The 19,008-nt window shown below is 31.2% G+C and overlaps 1 protein-coding gene across 2 annotated transcripts in view; it reads left to right on the top strand.

Annotated features, from left to right (window-relative positions):
- The window catches only part of LOC106668588 (lachesin-like), an 88,493-nt gene extending 75,692 nt beyond the window's left edge, over positions 1 to 12,801 (top strand). The window contains exons 5-9 of one of the 2 annotated variants that reach the window (XM_014397483.2): positions 1,097 to 1,225; positions 3,593 to 3,877; positions 5,424 to 5,486; positions 5,857 to 5,961; positions 12,588 to 12,801. In XM_014397483.2, coding sequence (XP_014252969.1) covers positions 1,097 to 1,225; positions 3,593 to 3,877; positions 5,424 to 5,486; positions 5,857 to 5,961; positions 12,588 to 12,673 — 668 coding nt within the window. In that variant the 3' untranslated portion in view covers positions 12,674 to 12,801. The remainder of the gene's footprint in view (positions 1 to 1,096; positions 1,226 to 3,592; positions 3,878 to 5,423; positions 5,487 to 5,856; positions 5,962 to 12,587) is intronic. The other variant, XM_014397484.2, reaches the window with a different exon arrangement.
- The last annotated feature ends 6,207 nt before the right edge of the window (positions 12,802 to 19,008 follow it).

A 19,008-nucleotide genomic window follows, 5' to 3' on the forward strand; every position in this document is an offset into this window, starting at 1 on the left:
TATGTTAATGTAAACAAAGATTTTCCTTATCATCAAACAAAATCAATTTAATCCTTTGATAGAATTTCTTTCTCATTGTTACAGTTTTTGTATATATATTTTCCTTGAGATAAATACGGTTTTCATATTTCATAATTAATGCCAAATAAATTGTTTACGGACCTTTCATCAATTTTAACGCTTTTTCTTTGAACCTGTCATTGATTAGAAAGGATTCTTATTTATTTTCTATCCAGTGGTGAATTTATTAATACTTTATCTAAAAATAGACATTGATTTTAAAAGTTTTATTAGTTTCACGTCTTATCTGCAATGAGACAGCTGAAGATTTATATTGATTTGAAAAGTCATCCTCCTATTTTTACCCTTTTTGCCAGCATTATATAATTTTATGGTAGAAAATCTTATATTTATGCAGTTGCCTGCCAGTTATCTCCTACCTGTTAACCAAGTTAGCTTAACTTCGCATAACTTAGTTTACGCCGTAGTCTGCCCGAAGATTAACCGCAATCGGAAAACATTTGGATACAATGTGTTCGAAGTGAGGCCATACTCGGCCAAGCGGTTTCGTTACACAAAACCACCTATTTTTTTTCCCCCGATTCCACATTTAAACTCACATTTTAAGATTGGTTTTCGCGCGTGTTTGCAAAATTTTAGGAATTTTACGGTGATTCGTTGGCTTAATTTTAGATTTGTGGTTTAGTATTTGTCGATTTGTGGGATTTCTCCGTTAATGTGTGGTGTGATGAACTTATAATTTTGTCGTTACTGATAATTTTGCTTCTCGTATGCTTGCTGGTTAGGTCTGTCAGATGGGTCTCTACATCTCCATACTTTTAGAACGTGGCATGAAGAATATAAGCAGAGCCAGGCAATTGGCAGATAGACCGAACCAGTGATGATAGGCGGACCAAAATGATCGTTAAAGACAGAATTACAAATTTATCGATTTGCTTACTGGCCCATGAGAAATCGGTTATATTTATGTGAAACCAAAGTTTTCTAACGTCCTAACTAAAATCATACGTGAATAATTTCATTGGCTTCACTTTTTTTTTTTTTTATATATATACCGATGTGGTTTTATTTCCAGTGGGTATACAAGAAGGCGAGCAGTTAAACTTAACCCGAATCAGCAGAAACGAGATGGGAGCATATTTGTGCATAGCGTCGAACAGCATTCCACCCTCTGTCAGCAAAAGAATAATATTAGATGTTGAATGTAAGTTCTTCTCATTTTTCTCTTTTTAATTTTATTTTCGAAAATTAACCAGTAAATATTTTTACTCAGGAATGCAGGAGCCGTTTCAATTTAATATATTACTTTTACATGTACGGCAATAAAAGATCTATGGTTAATTGTAACAGGAAATATTACCGAGTTAAGGTTTATTTATTATCATTCCAACTTGCGTTATAAATATGTGCAATTGAGCTGTAAAATGCAACGAAGTTGATCAATCTTTTTTACTTTTTATTTTATCATTTGACCCATTTTTAATAGAATAAAGCAGCATGTACTATTTACAAAAATTTTCGTCAAATAGGTTAATTTAGATTTACCAGTTCACACACGATGTTAATCTCCTGTTAAAAAAGTAAACCACCATTTTGTAAAAATATCATAATATATTACAGATTTATTTTAAGAGTGCAATTAACAAAAGTGTGGGCAGAAACTTATTATTTAATTAATTATATATTTTTCATATGTTATTTGCATGTATAAAACCAAATTTCTTTTACATTTTAGTGTTTTTTTTTTTCATTTGACATTGTTGCAATATGTTTTTTTTTCATTTACTAATTCTAGGTGAAAAGAGTACTCCACAAATGAAACATTATATTTTTAAAATCAACGATGTAGGTTCAGATAAGTTACTTCCTTCTGAATAGATGATGATATTAAATACTGTATTTTTCCTATGTAGAAAACATAAAAGAGTGTTCTTTTGAAATAAATTTTTTCTATTTTTTCAGCTGGCTTAAGCAGAAAAATTCTCGTATGAGTTCTTTTATAGAACAATGCCAGTTTTTTACAAAAGAATTTTTAGTATCAATGTCAATTTTCTTATCGTTTAAATAATCTTTTTGTTAAACGAAACAAATAAGCAAAATGTTGAACCCTTTGAAAATAGAGCCAAAAATGCTGTACATCTAAGGATAATCCACTTTCATACTGTGATGGCTTTGGCCTTAAATGCAATCCTATCTCATCAAATATAACGTTTATATCACTATTAATTAAGATATTATTATTTTTTTCTATACTACAATTTAATTATTAGTATTAAAATAATTGAAATTTTTGTTTTAGCCAGTATACAATTTAAGTGCTTTATGTTGCTTGCTTACTTAGTCAAATCAGATGCAAAATAACCTATTCATTTTGAAATTTACAAGAATAATGAAGCTAAACTTAAAAGCACTCACTATGAAAGAAGCCTTAACTTTCTCCAAGGAAAGAAAACACTGAGATAGATATCTTCACCAAAAACTTACTCGTGAAAGCCATGTAGGTAACATAGTACATAAGGACATGGCATTACTTACAATTTGCCGGAGATTATGAAAGCAAAAACTGGGGAACCAACATCGTATGTAATCTCGTATGGTGTATGGCCGTATGGTAACATAAGAGAAAATCATACTTTTTCGAAAACAGTGTTGGAAACTGCATTCGATCTACCACTCTTACATATGTCCGCTGCAGAACACGTTCCTAACAAACTCGTGGAACTATCACCGAATTTTAGAAAGTTAATAAATGATATGCGTATAACGATAAGTGACAAAATGAGAGGCACACTCAACTTTGTCGGACCCTTTCAAGTGGGCCGTTACGATCTTTGGACGAAAGGAAACCCCAAGGTTCAGGAGTCGGCTATGATATTGTACACTGATGTATCAAAGACAGAGGTGGGATTATGTGTTGTGGTAAATGGGCTTCAAACCCCTCAGACTGGTCCCAATTATTTTCCAAGCTGAGCTCCTTGCTATCCAACTCTGTGTAAATGAGGCGGTAAAAAAGGAGAATGAAGGGCTCATGAATCTACATACTTTCGTTTAGTTCGGCAACTATTTATGCTTAAGTTAGGACTAGAAAAATTGCTTTAGAATGGAAAACATAAGCTACTGTCGAAAGCACCGAGTATGGGGCACACGCTAAAACAAATGCATTTACTAAGAAATGAGGAACAGTAATGGCTTCTACAATGCCATTGCTCTTTTAGCTACCTCTTAATGAAGAAGGACCAAAGCAGAGATAAGTACACGTAGGTCAAGAAAGACCCGAAACAATTATACATGTTCTTTGGAAATGTGAGACAATAGCCCGGATACGGTATAGACAATTCGGTAAGAGAAGAGAATGCTCGAAGAGGCACCGATGTGCTTAGTTTTGTGGAAAAAAAGGCGAACTTTCTACCGTATGTTCTTAATCTTGGGGTGTCTACAAAGACCTATATAGTAGTTGAGAAATATTTGAAATTCTATAAAAAATATTGTTTACATTATTTTTCATAAATGTATATCAACATATTATAACCTGTGGCGTCTGATTATTAATTTTTTCGGGTTTTCATTTCAGTTTCACCTATGATCTGGGTGCCGAATCAACTCGTAGGCGCACCGGCTGGGACGGACGTGACACTGGAATGCAACACTGAAGCATATCCGAAAGCGATCAGCTACTGGGTCTATGAGGGCATAATGCTGCTGCCTACAAAAAAGTACATATCAAACATACAAGAAAGCTCCTACAGGACATTCATGAAACTGACAGTGCGCAACTTAACGGCGAGGGACTTCGGCAGCTACAGGTGCATCTCTAAAAACTCGCTCGGAGAGACCGAGGGGTCTATTCGACTTTATGGTTAGCTATATATATATTTTGAAAACAAAAAATAAATTAAGTTTGCTTTTTAAAATTAATTACGAGGGAAAAGTGACATGTTTTTTCTTGTATGTTCTTGCTCGTTAAAAATATTGAACCGTGTAACGTGTGCACGTTTCTCTAGTGCCTAAGGCAATGGTATTCCAAGAGGTTTAAATTTTTGCCTTTATGATTTACCGGTTTTAAAATTTAATTTGAGAAATATTCAGACCTTCTTAGGTTAAGATATTATTCCCCTTTTTGCCGAAACACAGCCAGACATGATATATAGTTCAAAATGATCGGTTATCAGCAGTTTCAGTGCATTTACTTTAGGACGTCTGAAAAAAACGTTTGATTTTTTCTTTGCTAATTTTGAAGGGGGTATTTCTGAAAAGAACGCCATAATTATGTTAATGAAGTTCTGCTTATTCCTAGTTAAAAAATGTTTTTTACGAAAAGAAGTTGGATTGGTGGATTCCAGGTAGATTCATCATTCTTTGACTACTTACACTTCTGTTACTAAACATTTTAATCTGCGAACAAATCATCTGATGTCAATCTCGAGGTTGTACATTACGAATTCAATTCGAGTTTTGCTTTTCTCCAATCTAATCCAGGAAAGAACGCGAAACAAGAAAAATCATTGTTAAAAGGAAGTTTTACGAGCAGCACAATCAGACGCCAGCATCTTCAAATTTACGAGATTCTTCGGTTAGAATTTTTTCCCGATTATGGTCATTAATTTTACAATTCCTAGCTCCATTACCATCAACTTTTTAGACGCATTTCAACTACCAATTATAAGTCTAGTACCCAGAACACCTGATTTTTCATATTATGACACATCCTGAAGAAATTCCTCTATTTCGAGAGGTTCATAATTTTCAATAAAATCATGTGAAGTGTTTTATTGAGGCCATTCAAAATCCACCAGGAGAAAGGTGAAGATTGAATGGCGGGTGAATTTTAACGAGATGTATATAAATAATATTTTGATAACCGTTATCCGAAACTTGTTTCTTTTTATGCTTTGGTCCCATTTATTCCATTAGACTTATAAATTTGAACTTTTTGTAGGTATATATATTTGGCGTACAACTTAAAACTCTCACTTGTTTCATATATTTGACTGAGTTTATTATTGGTAAACGATTATATGGCTAAAAAAATAGTTTTTGAAAAAGTCTTAAAAAATGTTCGTTTTTTTTAATTTGTACGATTCTCCATTATTAGTAATCTGTATTAAACACATTCTATTTTGAATTTGATTATATCATGAACTGAACTCAAGATATTGCTGCCGGAAAATGTTTATTTTTCTATAGTAAAACGACTGACGTCGTGCTTCTCTTTAGTGTTTAATAGTATTGTTATTTTTGTTCATTTCTTAGTTTTGAAATTACAATGTTAAATAATCCTTTAAAATGATTATATGTTCGTATTTTTTCGATGTTGTTTCTATTTTATTCTTGTTTTTGTTTAAAAAATCTAATTTAGTTTTCTGTTTTATTTTTGTTCGTAATTGAACGACTTCTGTTTTCAGAGATTCCTTTGCCTTCTCAGCAGCCGAGGACAACAGAAATGGGTAGCAGAGCAGGGAAAGACGGTAAGCAGGAGATTTGCAATGCAAATAAACAAACTACCTACCGCCACGAGTGTATAAAGCCAGTCCCGTCGTTTATACGATGGCTTGCCCCCTTTCGCCATCCACGGTCTCTACCCAAAAGAGGAAATTGGCCGTGTCAGTCCCCAAACCTTACCGAGCCTCCCTCTCGCCACTCAATACAAACAGTCGGGCTTACTTATTCCGCTTTTAAAGAAAACTCAAATTTTCTCTCACCCCACAACCAACAAAAGACGCTCACTTGGAAAAGGTCGTACAACGAACATTCTGGCATGCGGGCACTTCAAAATGAAAACACTCGTGTATTACACAAATAGTTAGATATTTGTTCAAAAAGCTGGTTCTTTTCCAGTGTTGAAGATGAGGCCGGTCATCCGTGGGAGCACGGTTGCCCCGGACAAAACCGCTCCTTCCTCTACCGCATCGATCAGTACCTACGCCGTTACATTCTCATCAGGTATTGTTACAAATAAATCGGAAGACTGGAGAAATTCAAAGCATCATTGTACATGCAATAATTTCAAAGTAGTGTAACTCAATTTGATTGGCTTTGAGCTGAAAGCAATGCTGTTAATTAATGATCACTTTACATATGCACCTGAAAAAAACCTACATTTTTATTCTAATTTAAATAATTATTTTCAAATGAATGTAGACAAATGTATTTTTTTTAAAAACACCAGACTTGCCCAATTTTTTCAGTTTTTGGAAATACAATTCGCTTTTTTTCAGCAGGGTGATAAAATCATTGCCGATCCCTCACATATTTCACATCCCGTGTGTTTTTCTTTATTACGAGTATGTTGAATGGCGCTCACTGTGTACAGTCCATCCCTTCTAGATTGTTCATATTAGATTCTTTGCTTTATTTAATATTTCATCTTTTCACACGTTATAATCATATGGTCCTAGATTACGTTAGATTACGTAGATACCTATAGATTCACATCAATCCCATTTTTCTTATTATAAACATTAACCTAATAATAGCTTAGAATTCTTGCAATGCCATCGAGGACCCACCCCTAAAACTAATATAAAAATTCTTTACAAACTAAACCTACAGTTGGGAGGTAGGTAGGGTGTTTATAACCTTGCCTTCCACCATTCACTCCAAAAAATAAATCCATACAGGGTAAAACTTTTCAAACCATGTATGCGATTAAACGTTAGCGAGCCACCGTGGTTTTAGTATTACTATGTGATTCACAAGCCTGTTTCAGTACGCGTAACCATAATGATAATTAACTTAATTGTATCGGCTTGTATTCTATATTCCTTCCTTCACACCCTTGTCCTTACATATATACTTAATAATTCATGCCTGTAAATACATTCACACATGTGTGTAGTCATCGTGATTTTGTTTTTACGACAAAATCACCACGTCCTATCATATTACAAAATTATTACAACTTGGTCACTTGACCATTAAAACGTAAATGGATTAATAGTAAGATTAGATAAATAAAAGAAGTATCACTTCAGTAAACAGCTCCCCATGGCCATTTCATAAGTCCATGAGAATCCAATCCTGATTACACGACATTTTAAAATGGCAAAAAGAGGAAAAATTCGAACTGTTACGGGTTGGGATGGAGAGTTGGTGTCCGAGAGGATCGAAATCACGATAGCTCAAGTGGTTGCGTAGAGGCGTATTTAGCCAAAGGTCGTGGGTTCGAATCCCGTTCGTGACACTGATTTTTTTATCTCAACCAAGACCTTACATAAAAAGAATAATTAATTGAAAGAAGCAACTTGGTCAATTGACCACTAAAACGTAAATGGATTAATATCTACAAAATTATGTTAAATTAGGTTACTTAATTGTGCAAATTAATTATATTTGATAATCGTGTAAATCATTCGATATAGTGGCAAAATCCCGATGAAGCGGATATATTTCTCAAAAAATTGGTAAAGGAATATCGAATTTTTCTTTCTGTTAAATACATCTTCAGAAAATTTAACGAAAAAATAAAAACAAAATCAATTAAACAGTGATATGAACCTAGTAGGATCCGATGTTTTGGAAAAAAAAAACCAATTGTAAGTTGTAGGGTTCGAACTCAGGGCCGCTGGATCACAAGGCGCGTCCATCCGTTTCGGCCACCGACGCCCCCTCAAAAAGTATCACAGTTTGTTGCGGAGAATAGGATTTTAAAAGTTTTGCTTTGATGTCAATGTAACGATAATTACAAAATTGAAGCTTTTAGCAAATAAATCCACAAGTGAAATAATGTGAGTATTACGAGATCGTAAGTATTGCGTGATTAGATTAAAATTAATCTAACAAGCAGATCAAACAACGATAAAAGCTCAGAACGATCGTTATATTTAAATGCATTTCGCATTAGAAAACAGATTATAACATAAGTGGTTTATTGATTTATAAATCAAACATTATTAATCTATCTATAATTTTGAGTTTTTTTTATTAATTGTTTTATACTGATTTTTAATTTATGCCAGTGTTTATTTTTAAAACGTTATTGAATAAAAGTTCTAAAGATTATGCAATAAAAATTGCGTTTCAATATAAAATTATTTTATTATTTATAAACGTTCCGCTCTTTGATATCGCATACTTGCTTTACCGGTTCTTATGCTATGACATTAATGAAAATCAATAGTCATTTTCTGGTCAGTCAACGGGATAGGTCAAAGAGAGAGGCTTTGGCCTTTGTAGATTCGGCAGGGACATCCAACGTGACATTTATGAAATGCACGACAGGGATCATACTTCAAAATATTTATAATGAAAACAGCTTAAAACCTGCTTTTAACAATTATTTTAGATACACGTCAATTTTTTGGCATGTTTTTCTAAATTTTTTAAAAATATTTTAATTCTTTTAATGATTTTTCCTTTTTCAAATATACTTCCGCTACAGTTTTTAAATCTATTTTTTTAATTACACATACTTCCGTATTGTATAATTTTAAGTGAATGAATATTTTGACGTGATTCCCGTTTAGTTCGAAGTTAATTAACCCAAGTGTTGCTGTTTCTATGTTGACCTGAAAAGTTACATAAGTTACTTAATATCTTGCGAACCTTTACTGTTAATTACTGAGGAAGTTCTAGTTTGATATTAAGCTAGTAGCTAAATTGTATGTAGCCGTTGAATCCAAAACTATAAATATAGAGCAGACTTCTAGGCATTATTTTTATCTTGCTCTTTACATCTGGTCGGAATATGATTTAAAAGGTTTGCTGATAAAAATACTACATTTATACATTACATCATAATAAAAGCCTTTACTAGTATTATATTGAAAATATTGGAACCAAATGTAGATTTATATTTTTTACTCTTCTTTTTTGGTCGTTGACTTTTTGTACTTCTCGGGTTTCTTTTTCAGAACTGGACTACCATTAAATTCGTTTTCTTTTTATTGATATCTATTTCGGAGGAATCAGCCTCCCATCATTAGCCTCGTTTTCTTTTTGGAAAAGGAAACAACAAACATAATAAAAACGAGACTGATGAGGAGAGGCTGATGCCCCGGAAATTGACATCAATAAGAAGAAAATGAGTTTGATGATTGTCTAGTTCCTGAAAAGGAACCCGTGAAATATAAAATGTAGATTTGTTGTTAAAATTAAGATAAATGATTGAAAGTTTTCCCATTGGATCTCTGGCCGATTTCTACATAAATAATTTAGATTAAAGAAGATTTTTTAAATTTGATAATTAAAAAAATAATGAGCTTTGCTACGTTCGCTTAATGAGACTGTCAAACATTTCTACTCTTAGAAGCTTTTTAAAATATCGTTGTAAGAGGGGTTTTTTCAGTTTTTAAATTTGAACAAGTAATTTATGAGTAATTGATTTTCAGTTTTTTTAATTTTTATACGAGCTTTATTACTTTGTAAGTGTAAAGAAGAATGTTTGTTTGATTTCTTAAAATTTCTTCCTCCCCTGACTACTTACACACAACAAGCGCATACACGCAGTTAATACCTTTAAGCTTTGTAACGCAATATTTGTTCAAAATTTCTGTTGTATTAACATTTTCATGCTTTATGTGCGAGGCAAAATGGCCCTTTTTTGGGCTGAAACCTTTTAAAACATATTGCGCTGAGCAAAAAAATGCTCTATGCAGAGTGAGTAAATAGATAAGATCCTAATCATGAACAAATGAATATAAAAAACTGAACTTTTACTTTAAAATGGTTGAAAAAAAATTTACAGCACTTTTATAAAATATTTGTTTAGAAGACATATTAAATAATGTCATTAAAAAAACTAACAAGGGGAAGCGACGGACGTGGGTTTTTATGAAACTAGATTAAAAAAACAGTAAACGAGTCCAGCTGTCTGTAAAATGGGCTCTACATGACGAGAAAAAATATTTAAAAAAATTTGCATATTTTTTTTTACCTAGCTAAAGAAATAATATGCGAATCGTATTAAATTTGATTAGACAAAGAAAAAAAAATTCTAAAACACACAAAAACTTGTTTACAAAAATTAGGATTCGTTTTAAGCAACCTTTAAAAATCATAAATAAAGTTTTTCTTGCTAAAAATTAGACACTTTTGCGCTGAAATAGTTCAAATCAATTGTGTTCATAGATGAAAAAACTTTGGGTTTTGTCCACATTGGATTTATACAACATTGGAAACAGAAATATTTCTTTTTTATGTAATGGCAAAAACATTTAATGCAGGCATTGGTAAAACAAAAATGCTTTAAAAAATAATGTCCTATATTTAATTGTGCTTGAAAGGCGACAAAGTTTAAGTGTATCTTGTTCAGAAATCGCAACATATACCAAGAAATCGAAAACCATTTACATTTTTTCTTTCAACCTTTAGCTAAAATTTGTTGTCATACAACAGTGTCTAACATCCAACTGCACGTTGGTTGTCGCACGTGGAGTGGGCAAACCAGTCAACTCTTTTTTGTAATTAATCTCAGATCAAATTCCGTGGGCTATGCCAAAATTCGAACTCAATAAAAAAATAAAAACAATCCTAGCAAGGCAAATTAACGCTTAAATACTTCACCATCGAGAACTCTGGTCAGTGTTTAGACTTTACTTTATAAGTGAAATAAAAAAGAATGAAGACAAAAAACGTTCTCAAACGTTTTATTGTATATCCTTGGTTTTAACATATTTTTGGAACCCATATATAAGTTTGTGCTATTACATGAATTTCACAGGTATTTAAACACCCGTACAATTGGCTGTAGATGGGTGCAGTAGTTTCAACGTTACCACCATTTTAACGATTTTCGACAAAAAATCGGAAACACTGGAAAGGCAAAGTTCGAAACATGTATTTTTACTTTCTCCAAAAATTTCTATTTTATAATACAAAATACAAATATAATTTATCTTGCTGCCAGGGATGCTGATCTGCGAGTCGGTCAAAACATTTTAAACCTGCACTTGTCACTTATTAGTATATGTTGAATTAGTTCAACAAACTACTCTAACCAATTGCACCACTGAAGATGGTGTAATACAGAACGCGTTGAGTAGTTCAACAAAACCGCCAATAAAAACGGACCCAATGTACAATGACCCAGTACCGGTTCAGCATTATTGCTTCTAGTTAAAAAATTAAATTGTTTTGCTGCGTCGCTTTGTAAATACGTCAAAACTATGTTTTGCAGATACGGGTATTAGGTAGTTGGAAGGAGAAAAAATTAGAGAAAAAAATAATTTTCGGATTTTGCTCATGAATTTGTATTCAGGGTATTTGGGGGGAACAAAAACGAATATTAATGTTTCTGACTAAAAACACGTATTTTTAGTCACTAGGCTGAGTAGCTTGATCACTAAGTCAAACTATGTTTTATGAGGTAAGAGGAAAAATTTGAGATTTTTGTTTTGTTTTTATTATAAATTTGTATTCGGAAGTTTATGCAGTGAAATAAACGATTACCAAATTTGTTTCTTGCTAAAAATATTTGTATCTACTTTGGCAGTTAGTAAGAGTATCGTAGATATGTGTTGAGATTAGTGACCGTTAATCGATAGTTATTCAGATATTGTGAGATGCGGTCGGGTGTGATGTAGGTTTCAGAAAAACATTTTCTTTATCGTGCCAACGTTTCGATCTTTTATTGACATCATCTTCAGGGCCTGGGATTTACAAACAATGTTTACATTTAACAATTACATTTAGGATNAAATCCCAGGCCCTGAAGATGATCTCAATAAAAGATCGAAACGTTGGCACGATAAAGAAAATGTTTTTCTGAAACCTACATCACACCCGACCGCATCTCACCATATCTGAATAACTATCGTAGATATTGAAAATATATAATTTGTGACCAAGAGATCTAGCAAAGTAGCTTCAAATATCTTTTTCTAATATTATATATATATATATAAGTTTCTATATTGTATCCTATGGAAACAGTCGATATACTACGATATACTAATTTTACGAACACGCATAACAAATATCAATAAAAATTATTTACATTTGTTATTTCTCGACTCCTAGGACTTATTAGCAAGAACGCTTGGAAAGGTTTTTAATATTTGTAGACGTATTATCAACAAAAACTTTAATTAAAAATCTATGACTCCATGTTCGTAGCCAACCCTTGCAAAATCAATACTGAAAGTAACAATTCTTCTGATGTTTTAACAAAAATAAAGTGATAATAATTTAAATTCCGTGGGTGAATAGGTTTAGACGAAGCATTTTACTCAAACAATATCATATGACATGTTGAAGGCTCGGAAGTATTCTGTCTTATATGTATGCAAGAATTGTTCGACAGGGCTCGGTGAGAATTCACAAGGAGCATTCTTCACAATCATCTTTCCACGAAAGCTAGAATTGTTCACAGTTCACCCACTTTCATAAAAGACCACTCGTGTCAAATGTTACCACAAAGGGGAATATACAATTTTTGACATCGACGACACGTCGTCGTTTTGTAAATTAGCTCACCCTTAACGCCCGCTTGGCACTGCGTTGCACAGTTATGCCGAGAAATTAAAAGTTTTCACTTCAAAATAAAGCGTTTTTATTCGTTTTATGCGTTTGAATGCATGATTAATATTTATTTACACCAGATCCTAAAGAAATCACTTATATTGTTTCAGGAAGAAAAGTCGAGGCTGGCTGGATTAAACCTTATTTACTTCTTGCTACGTTCATTATTATTCATAGTGGACCACCTTGTATTTAGAATAATCTCTTACTGTTTCAGTTCGTTATTTATTTTCGTTATACAAATCAAATTCAAATGAAAATTCTAAAAATAAATATAATCATTTAAACATAATCAAATCATAGATTATTGTTGTAAATGTTGTATTAAGCCTGTATATATGTATATGTGTTCATTATGTATATATAGTAAAATTGAAAAATGTATTATATTAGGATGTTATTTAAATTATAATATTTAACTGTAAATTTTAGATTTTGTACATAGATAACAGTTATTAGCATTACAACATGCTTCTGCTTAAATTGTGTTGAAAACGTTTGTAAATCTTTGTGCCAAAATTTTGTATTATAAAAATGAATTGTAAATTATAATATGTATGTTAATAATTGGAAAATCATTGCTTTGTAGTACTTTGTGCTTAATTTTTAAATTTCATAAGGCATTATTGACGTACGAAAACGAAACCGAAACGTTTTAACTTTTGCTTTTTCCATAAAACATCAAGCTGTCTTCCCAATTTAAATGCATGTCTTATTATATTTATGGTAATAATATTGTTTTATGTAAACTTCCAGCTATAAACGAATTTGTAATATTAGATTATATTAAACAAACAGCTTTATATTTAAATCACATTTTTGTTTATATATTACTAAATTATTAACAATTAAAACAAAATTCTTTTTTAAGAAACTCTAGATGGAATTGCTTAATACATTTTTAACAAATTGTACTTTAAACAAAAACCCATTACCCCCTAATATTTGTATATTTGTTATATATTTTTGACATGACGTATCTATAAGATAATTGCTACACTCACTAGGTTCTTATTTTTAACCAATCTCTTTAACGAATGCATGTTATTTTTTTAATATTTAAGTAGATCGATATAGCAAGTGTAAGTGATAATATGAAATATACTTTGAGTAATTATTTTAGTGTTTTAATTCCCGTTAAATTGTTGGTTAATTATTAAGATATATTAACATATCCTATACGATATACGTAAGACTGAATGTAGTGCAATGTTGGACAGTACATTTCACAGGACAATACACGGACAGAAGAATTGTTTAAAAAAGTATAAAATTAATGTATCTGAAAACAAACTGTGATAATCAAGGTTTGCGTTATGACTTAAGTAACGAATGAACTCCACAGCTGGATTTTATTGGCATCTTTGAGTAAATTTTGAACTCCAAAAAATATGAATAATAATTTTCAAATTTGTCTGTACCCTTAACATTTTGTATGTATTTTATTATTTTGATAAAGCCTGTTGATGGAATTGTCACCTAAGCCCCGAAATGCATAGCCCAAAATAAACAAATAATATTTGAGGAAGTTCAAGTAAACACTTAACTATTTTCAAATCAAACAGAAAAAATAAACGATGAGTGGAGATCTTCCTTAATTTATTGATTTACTTTTTATTTTATGGCCTAACTTTTGTCAAAATGAAAAAAAAAAACACCACTTTAAGAATCAAGCACAGTTTATGCATATAATGAAAGTATTTTTTAATCTCTATTCAGATATGAACAAAGGTTTTTAATAACCGATTTTGCTGTAAATACTAAAAAACATTATAAAACATTTTGTAATTATGAGATAGAAATTCCAAGTAATAGAAGTTGCTTAACAATTTTTTAGCTTATCAGGCTTTTGACAGTAATGTCGACAATTGGGAAATCAAAAATCAAAAGCCGTTAGTTATCACAATACACAATGTGGTTGTTATTTAATAAAGTCATATTTCAAATTAAAAAACAACGTTATCTAGTTGCAATGTTTTATTGTAACGTTGACTGTATTGTTTAACTTATTTTGAAATGCTTACAATTATATTGGAAATATTTGATAATAAAATTAATTATAAATCCATATAGACTGAGAGCCACAGGTTAATGTTTATGTTTTAAGGAAGATTTTATTCCATTGTTATTGTAAATCCTTGTAATTCAGTTAGCTAAATGTTGACCAATTCTGGGCAGTTCAATAATTTTGGCATTTCGTGGTTTGCACATTATTTGTTGTATTCAGTCATCGATTTTTCTTCTTAAAGAACTGACAAACCTTTAAGAAGTAAAAATAAACCGTTGGATTTGTATCAGAACAAATCACTTTCCTAAACAATTTACTCAAACGCTCAGCAGAAGGTTCGTTTAATTCACATGTTTATCGCTGAGGTAATTTTGTACGTCTGAGAAACTCTCTGGCAATATCATATCTAAAATATGGACCGTAACATTGACATAGTGCTCTTGCTCGTGGGGTTATAACAGCCCGGAGGGTAGACCGCAAGGGCAGTTACCTAAGGAGAGTAACTGCATATTGCCTAAGGGTTGTGGAAAACAAGAATCTCTCGCGAGCATGTTCCCAAACAATGAGCATAACTAGAAATACTACCATTCTTGAAATTTACCGGCAAAGTGTTTTTACGGTTTCATTCTTGATTTAATTATATAAAGTAGATTATTTTTAAAGCTGACAAAATAAAATATTTAATTTTTGTCGTAACGTTTGTTAAATTTAGAATCTAGAAACGTTTTTATGTGCAATTTATTCACTCTTGCACGTTTTCGAAATTGCCACATTTGAAATATTAAAGACCTATATAATTTCATTAGCAAAGCGTATTTGTATTAAATTTTGTAATTAATAATTACAAAATTTTAATTTTGATTATAAATATATATTTTATATTCAAAACTGCAAAACAACTACTATGCACACTATTTCCAAGGAAATATAGATTTTAAATATAGATTTTACCTTTTACATGATAAAAAATGTGATACAATAAACATTTAAAATTTGTGCACAATATAAAACAGAAAACAATAAAAATAAAGCTCGACCTTTTGGTATAAACTAATTTATTTCTGTGCAAAACTAGCTAGGGCAAGCTAGATTTGTTTGGTCTTGCGGTCGAAATACTCCAAAAAATATATTACATGAATTAGGTCCGGGGTTTAATTGGGAAAGAAGTTAAATATTTTCCTATTAGAAAAGTTTAGTATTTCTTACTTTTAATTGACAACGTTCAGACATATCGATAGCTCTAAAAAAATAACCCTTGTACTTGAAAATAGCATAGGATGCCGAACCGTCTTACATTCCAAAAATGTTTGCAACCGCCTTGGAAAAAAAGGTCTGAAAAATAGAAAAATTGTGCCATCCATAAGAAGAAAACCTAAGGACATCAAAAATTGAGACAAGAAAAACATAATCTCCATATTTTTGGTTTAAAATTTTTAACATTTCATATCCTTTTTCGTATTTTTTGTCTGTTTAAAATAATTGAAATGACAATTACCACTACATTAATACTGCTACAATAAATAATGTATTCAGAAATAATAGAAATTGTTTAGTTAAATATAACAATTACTTATGGTTTTAATTTTTCAGGTTAAGTAACATATTTCTTTTAACTATGTATATATATATATATAATTACATAGTATATAATTACTATATATATATACTATAGTAATTANTACATATATATATATGTATATATATATATGTATATATATAGTTAAATATAACAACAATTACTTATGATTTTTCAGTTTTATTTTATTTTATATATATATGTGTGTGTGTGTCTGTGTATACATTTTTTTAGGAATCTCCCTGCACAATGTCATCCGCTATTTACAACTAATATGAACAACCTCTTGGAACCGCTAAACTGAATAAAACTAAACTCATTCACCCATAATAAAAACAATGGATCTGTGGGGACCAACTTCCAAAGATTCAAAAATGCCGAAGATTCGTATCTAACTTTATAATAGTCTCGTGGATCAGAGTTGTACTCTGATCCACGAGAATAGGGTAAAAGCTGGTCGATCGCATAGAAGATACAATTGTCTCCCTCTTTACCGTACTAAAAATATATTCAGGAGCCGGAAGAATTGATTTATTCATATTCCATCTTTTTCAAAGAAAATGAATACAAGTTTGATATAAATATTACATTATTTAATTTATATTAATTTTTATATGTGTACTTAAAACTTTTTATTTTTACTTTTATATTTATTTACGGTTTTCTGGGAATGTAAAATATCTTCTTTTCAACTTCATATATTTTACACCTAATTATAACCACGGGCTCATGTTTGTTTTGAACGACTAACTTGTTTGGCAAACGTTGAATTATATATTATTTTTTGCGATGAAATTAAGATAACATAGTTTTTGTTTTACGATCAAACTAATATATTTAGTTTTAATATATAACTAATTGTTTTCTAAGCAAAGAAGATTAATTTGAGTAAATATGTTTTTAGGTTGATTGAGTTGTTTGGTTTGCTTTACCGAGCAATTGTCTTGTTACAAATTAATACCTTTTTAATATTTTTCATTGAAAAGGAAGGAATTGATAGGTCAGTAGTTGACCTAGAAGTTGTGAGTTGTTCGTCAAATTCCATATATTGGGTTGTCCGGAAAATAATGCAGGATTTTGGTATTAAACAAAAAAAAAGAAACTAGTTACTTTAAAGCAATGTTCTTTAATCAAAATNCATACAAATGAGTAATCCTGTAAACGTAAACAGAATATTTTATATAGATTTTTTTTAATGAAAACTTAAAATCCTGCATTATTTTCCGGACAACCCAATACTTATCTGATGTAAAGGCATTAAACAAGAAAATTCAGGTGAAGGCTACAAAAATATAAACGGTTTTGTGCGTTGTAAAAGACGCAATATGATTCAAATGGCTTGTCCGAAAATGAAGTTATTATTTTTATTATTAGTTATTATTTTAGTGAGTGCAGTAGTGTGTTGCTTGTACATTCTATCCCTTAGTGTGGCTAGTTCTTGGCTAAGTTGTCTTGTTAGTTGGTACATATCAAATAACTGAGATTGCTAGACATTCCTGGCCTTTCGATATTCAGTTAGGAGTGATTACAGGTTAAACATGGTTTTTGTGGCACATTCCATGTTATTTACATTACATGATATTTATTTTAAAAAATACATCTATACGCAAGGAAAAAAGAAAGATATCTAGTGCATTATACCTTGGCTGCCTTTGACACCAGACAAACACAATGTTTCAAGCACAATTAAACTTAAATTTGCGATGATATCAGCTTAAAAAAAAAAAATTCAAAATTCTGTTATAACTTTTGAAAAGTATGTTTGTTTTGTTTTAGTGAAGGTCGGCGAGAATGGAAAACAATTTGTAGCTCGGATATAGAAGTGATTGGCGGGGATTGCAAGTTTCCGCTTTAGAGTTGCGGTTTAATTTCCCAAAGGCCTTGTCTGTCCCATGTTTAGGAAATCAGTTTTCCACTTTCCACCCACGCACGTTTTTATACTGCGGAATGTTTCACAACATAAATTTGTGCGCAACTGGAATTGCTTAGCCGCCAAATCTTTGTCGTTCAGCCGATGTACGTAAAAAGCCTCCTAATAACGTAATAAGCGTTGTTTATAACTAAATTTACAGACAGATTTTTATTTCCTTGCATTGTTTTACTGTCTTTTTGCGTTTTTATCCTGATATTTTTTTCCCTGTTATAAGTTATATCAGACTTATAAGGACTGTAACGTCTCTGTCTTTTTTAAAAATACTTTTATTTATTCTATTCCTAGCTACTCTATACCTCAGGGCTTCGTCAATTCTGGATAACATAACATAAATAACAAACACAAATACACATATAAACAGAAACAGTAAAAAATCTGTTAGACTGGTAAGCTTTCACATTACCCCAGAGTACTCGATATGCTTCTAGGAAATTAGGAATGAGCCATGTTATTGTTATCCATGTTAATGAATTATAGTCACACACCACAAATCACAATTCATTGTTATTAACAGAATGCACTCGATATTCTTCGAGATAATAGGACTCCATTCACGGTAATATATAGATTTATCATAAACGAAGATATGTATATAGTTTATAATATTTAAGATTATTTAGAGATAGTGAGATGCAGTCTGGTGAGATATAGGTTTAGCAAAACACTTTCTTTATCGTGCCAACCTTTCGATCTTTATTAAAATCATCTTCAGAGCCTAAATAACCATTGTTTAAATGAAACAAATACATATAAGATATGACTATGAATTTATAAAATGATGTACACAATGTAGATATTTTAGGTTTAATCAAAACATTTGTACTCACACAAAGTTTGTGTTTCTGTGTAGATGTGTCACAGTTGGGTGTCGTGTTGAGTCTGTTAGTGAAATATTGGTGTTTTGTTTATATATGTTTGAATTTGAAGGAGGACGAAAGTAAGTAGTGAGAGAAATTCATTTTTATATGAGGTCTTCTTTGAGATAAAAAGGACCAACAAAGAATAAAAAGGGGT

This window comes from Cimex lectularius, unplaced genomic scaffold, assembly GCF_000648675.2.
Source record: "Cimex lectularius strain Harlan isolate CLEC.00 unplaced genomic scaffold, Clec_2.1 scaffold7, whole genome shotgun sequence".
In the NCBI taxonomy this organism is placed as follows: Eukaryota; Metazoa; Arthropoda; class Insecta; order Hemiptera; family Cimicidae; genus Cimex; species Cimex lectularius.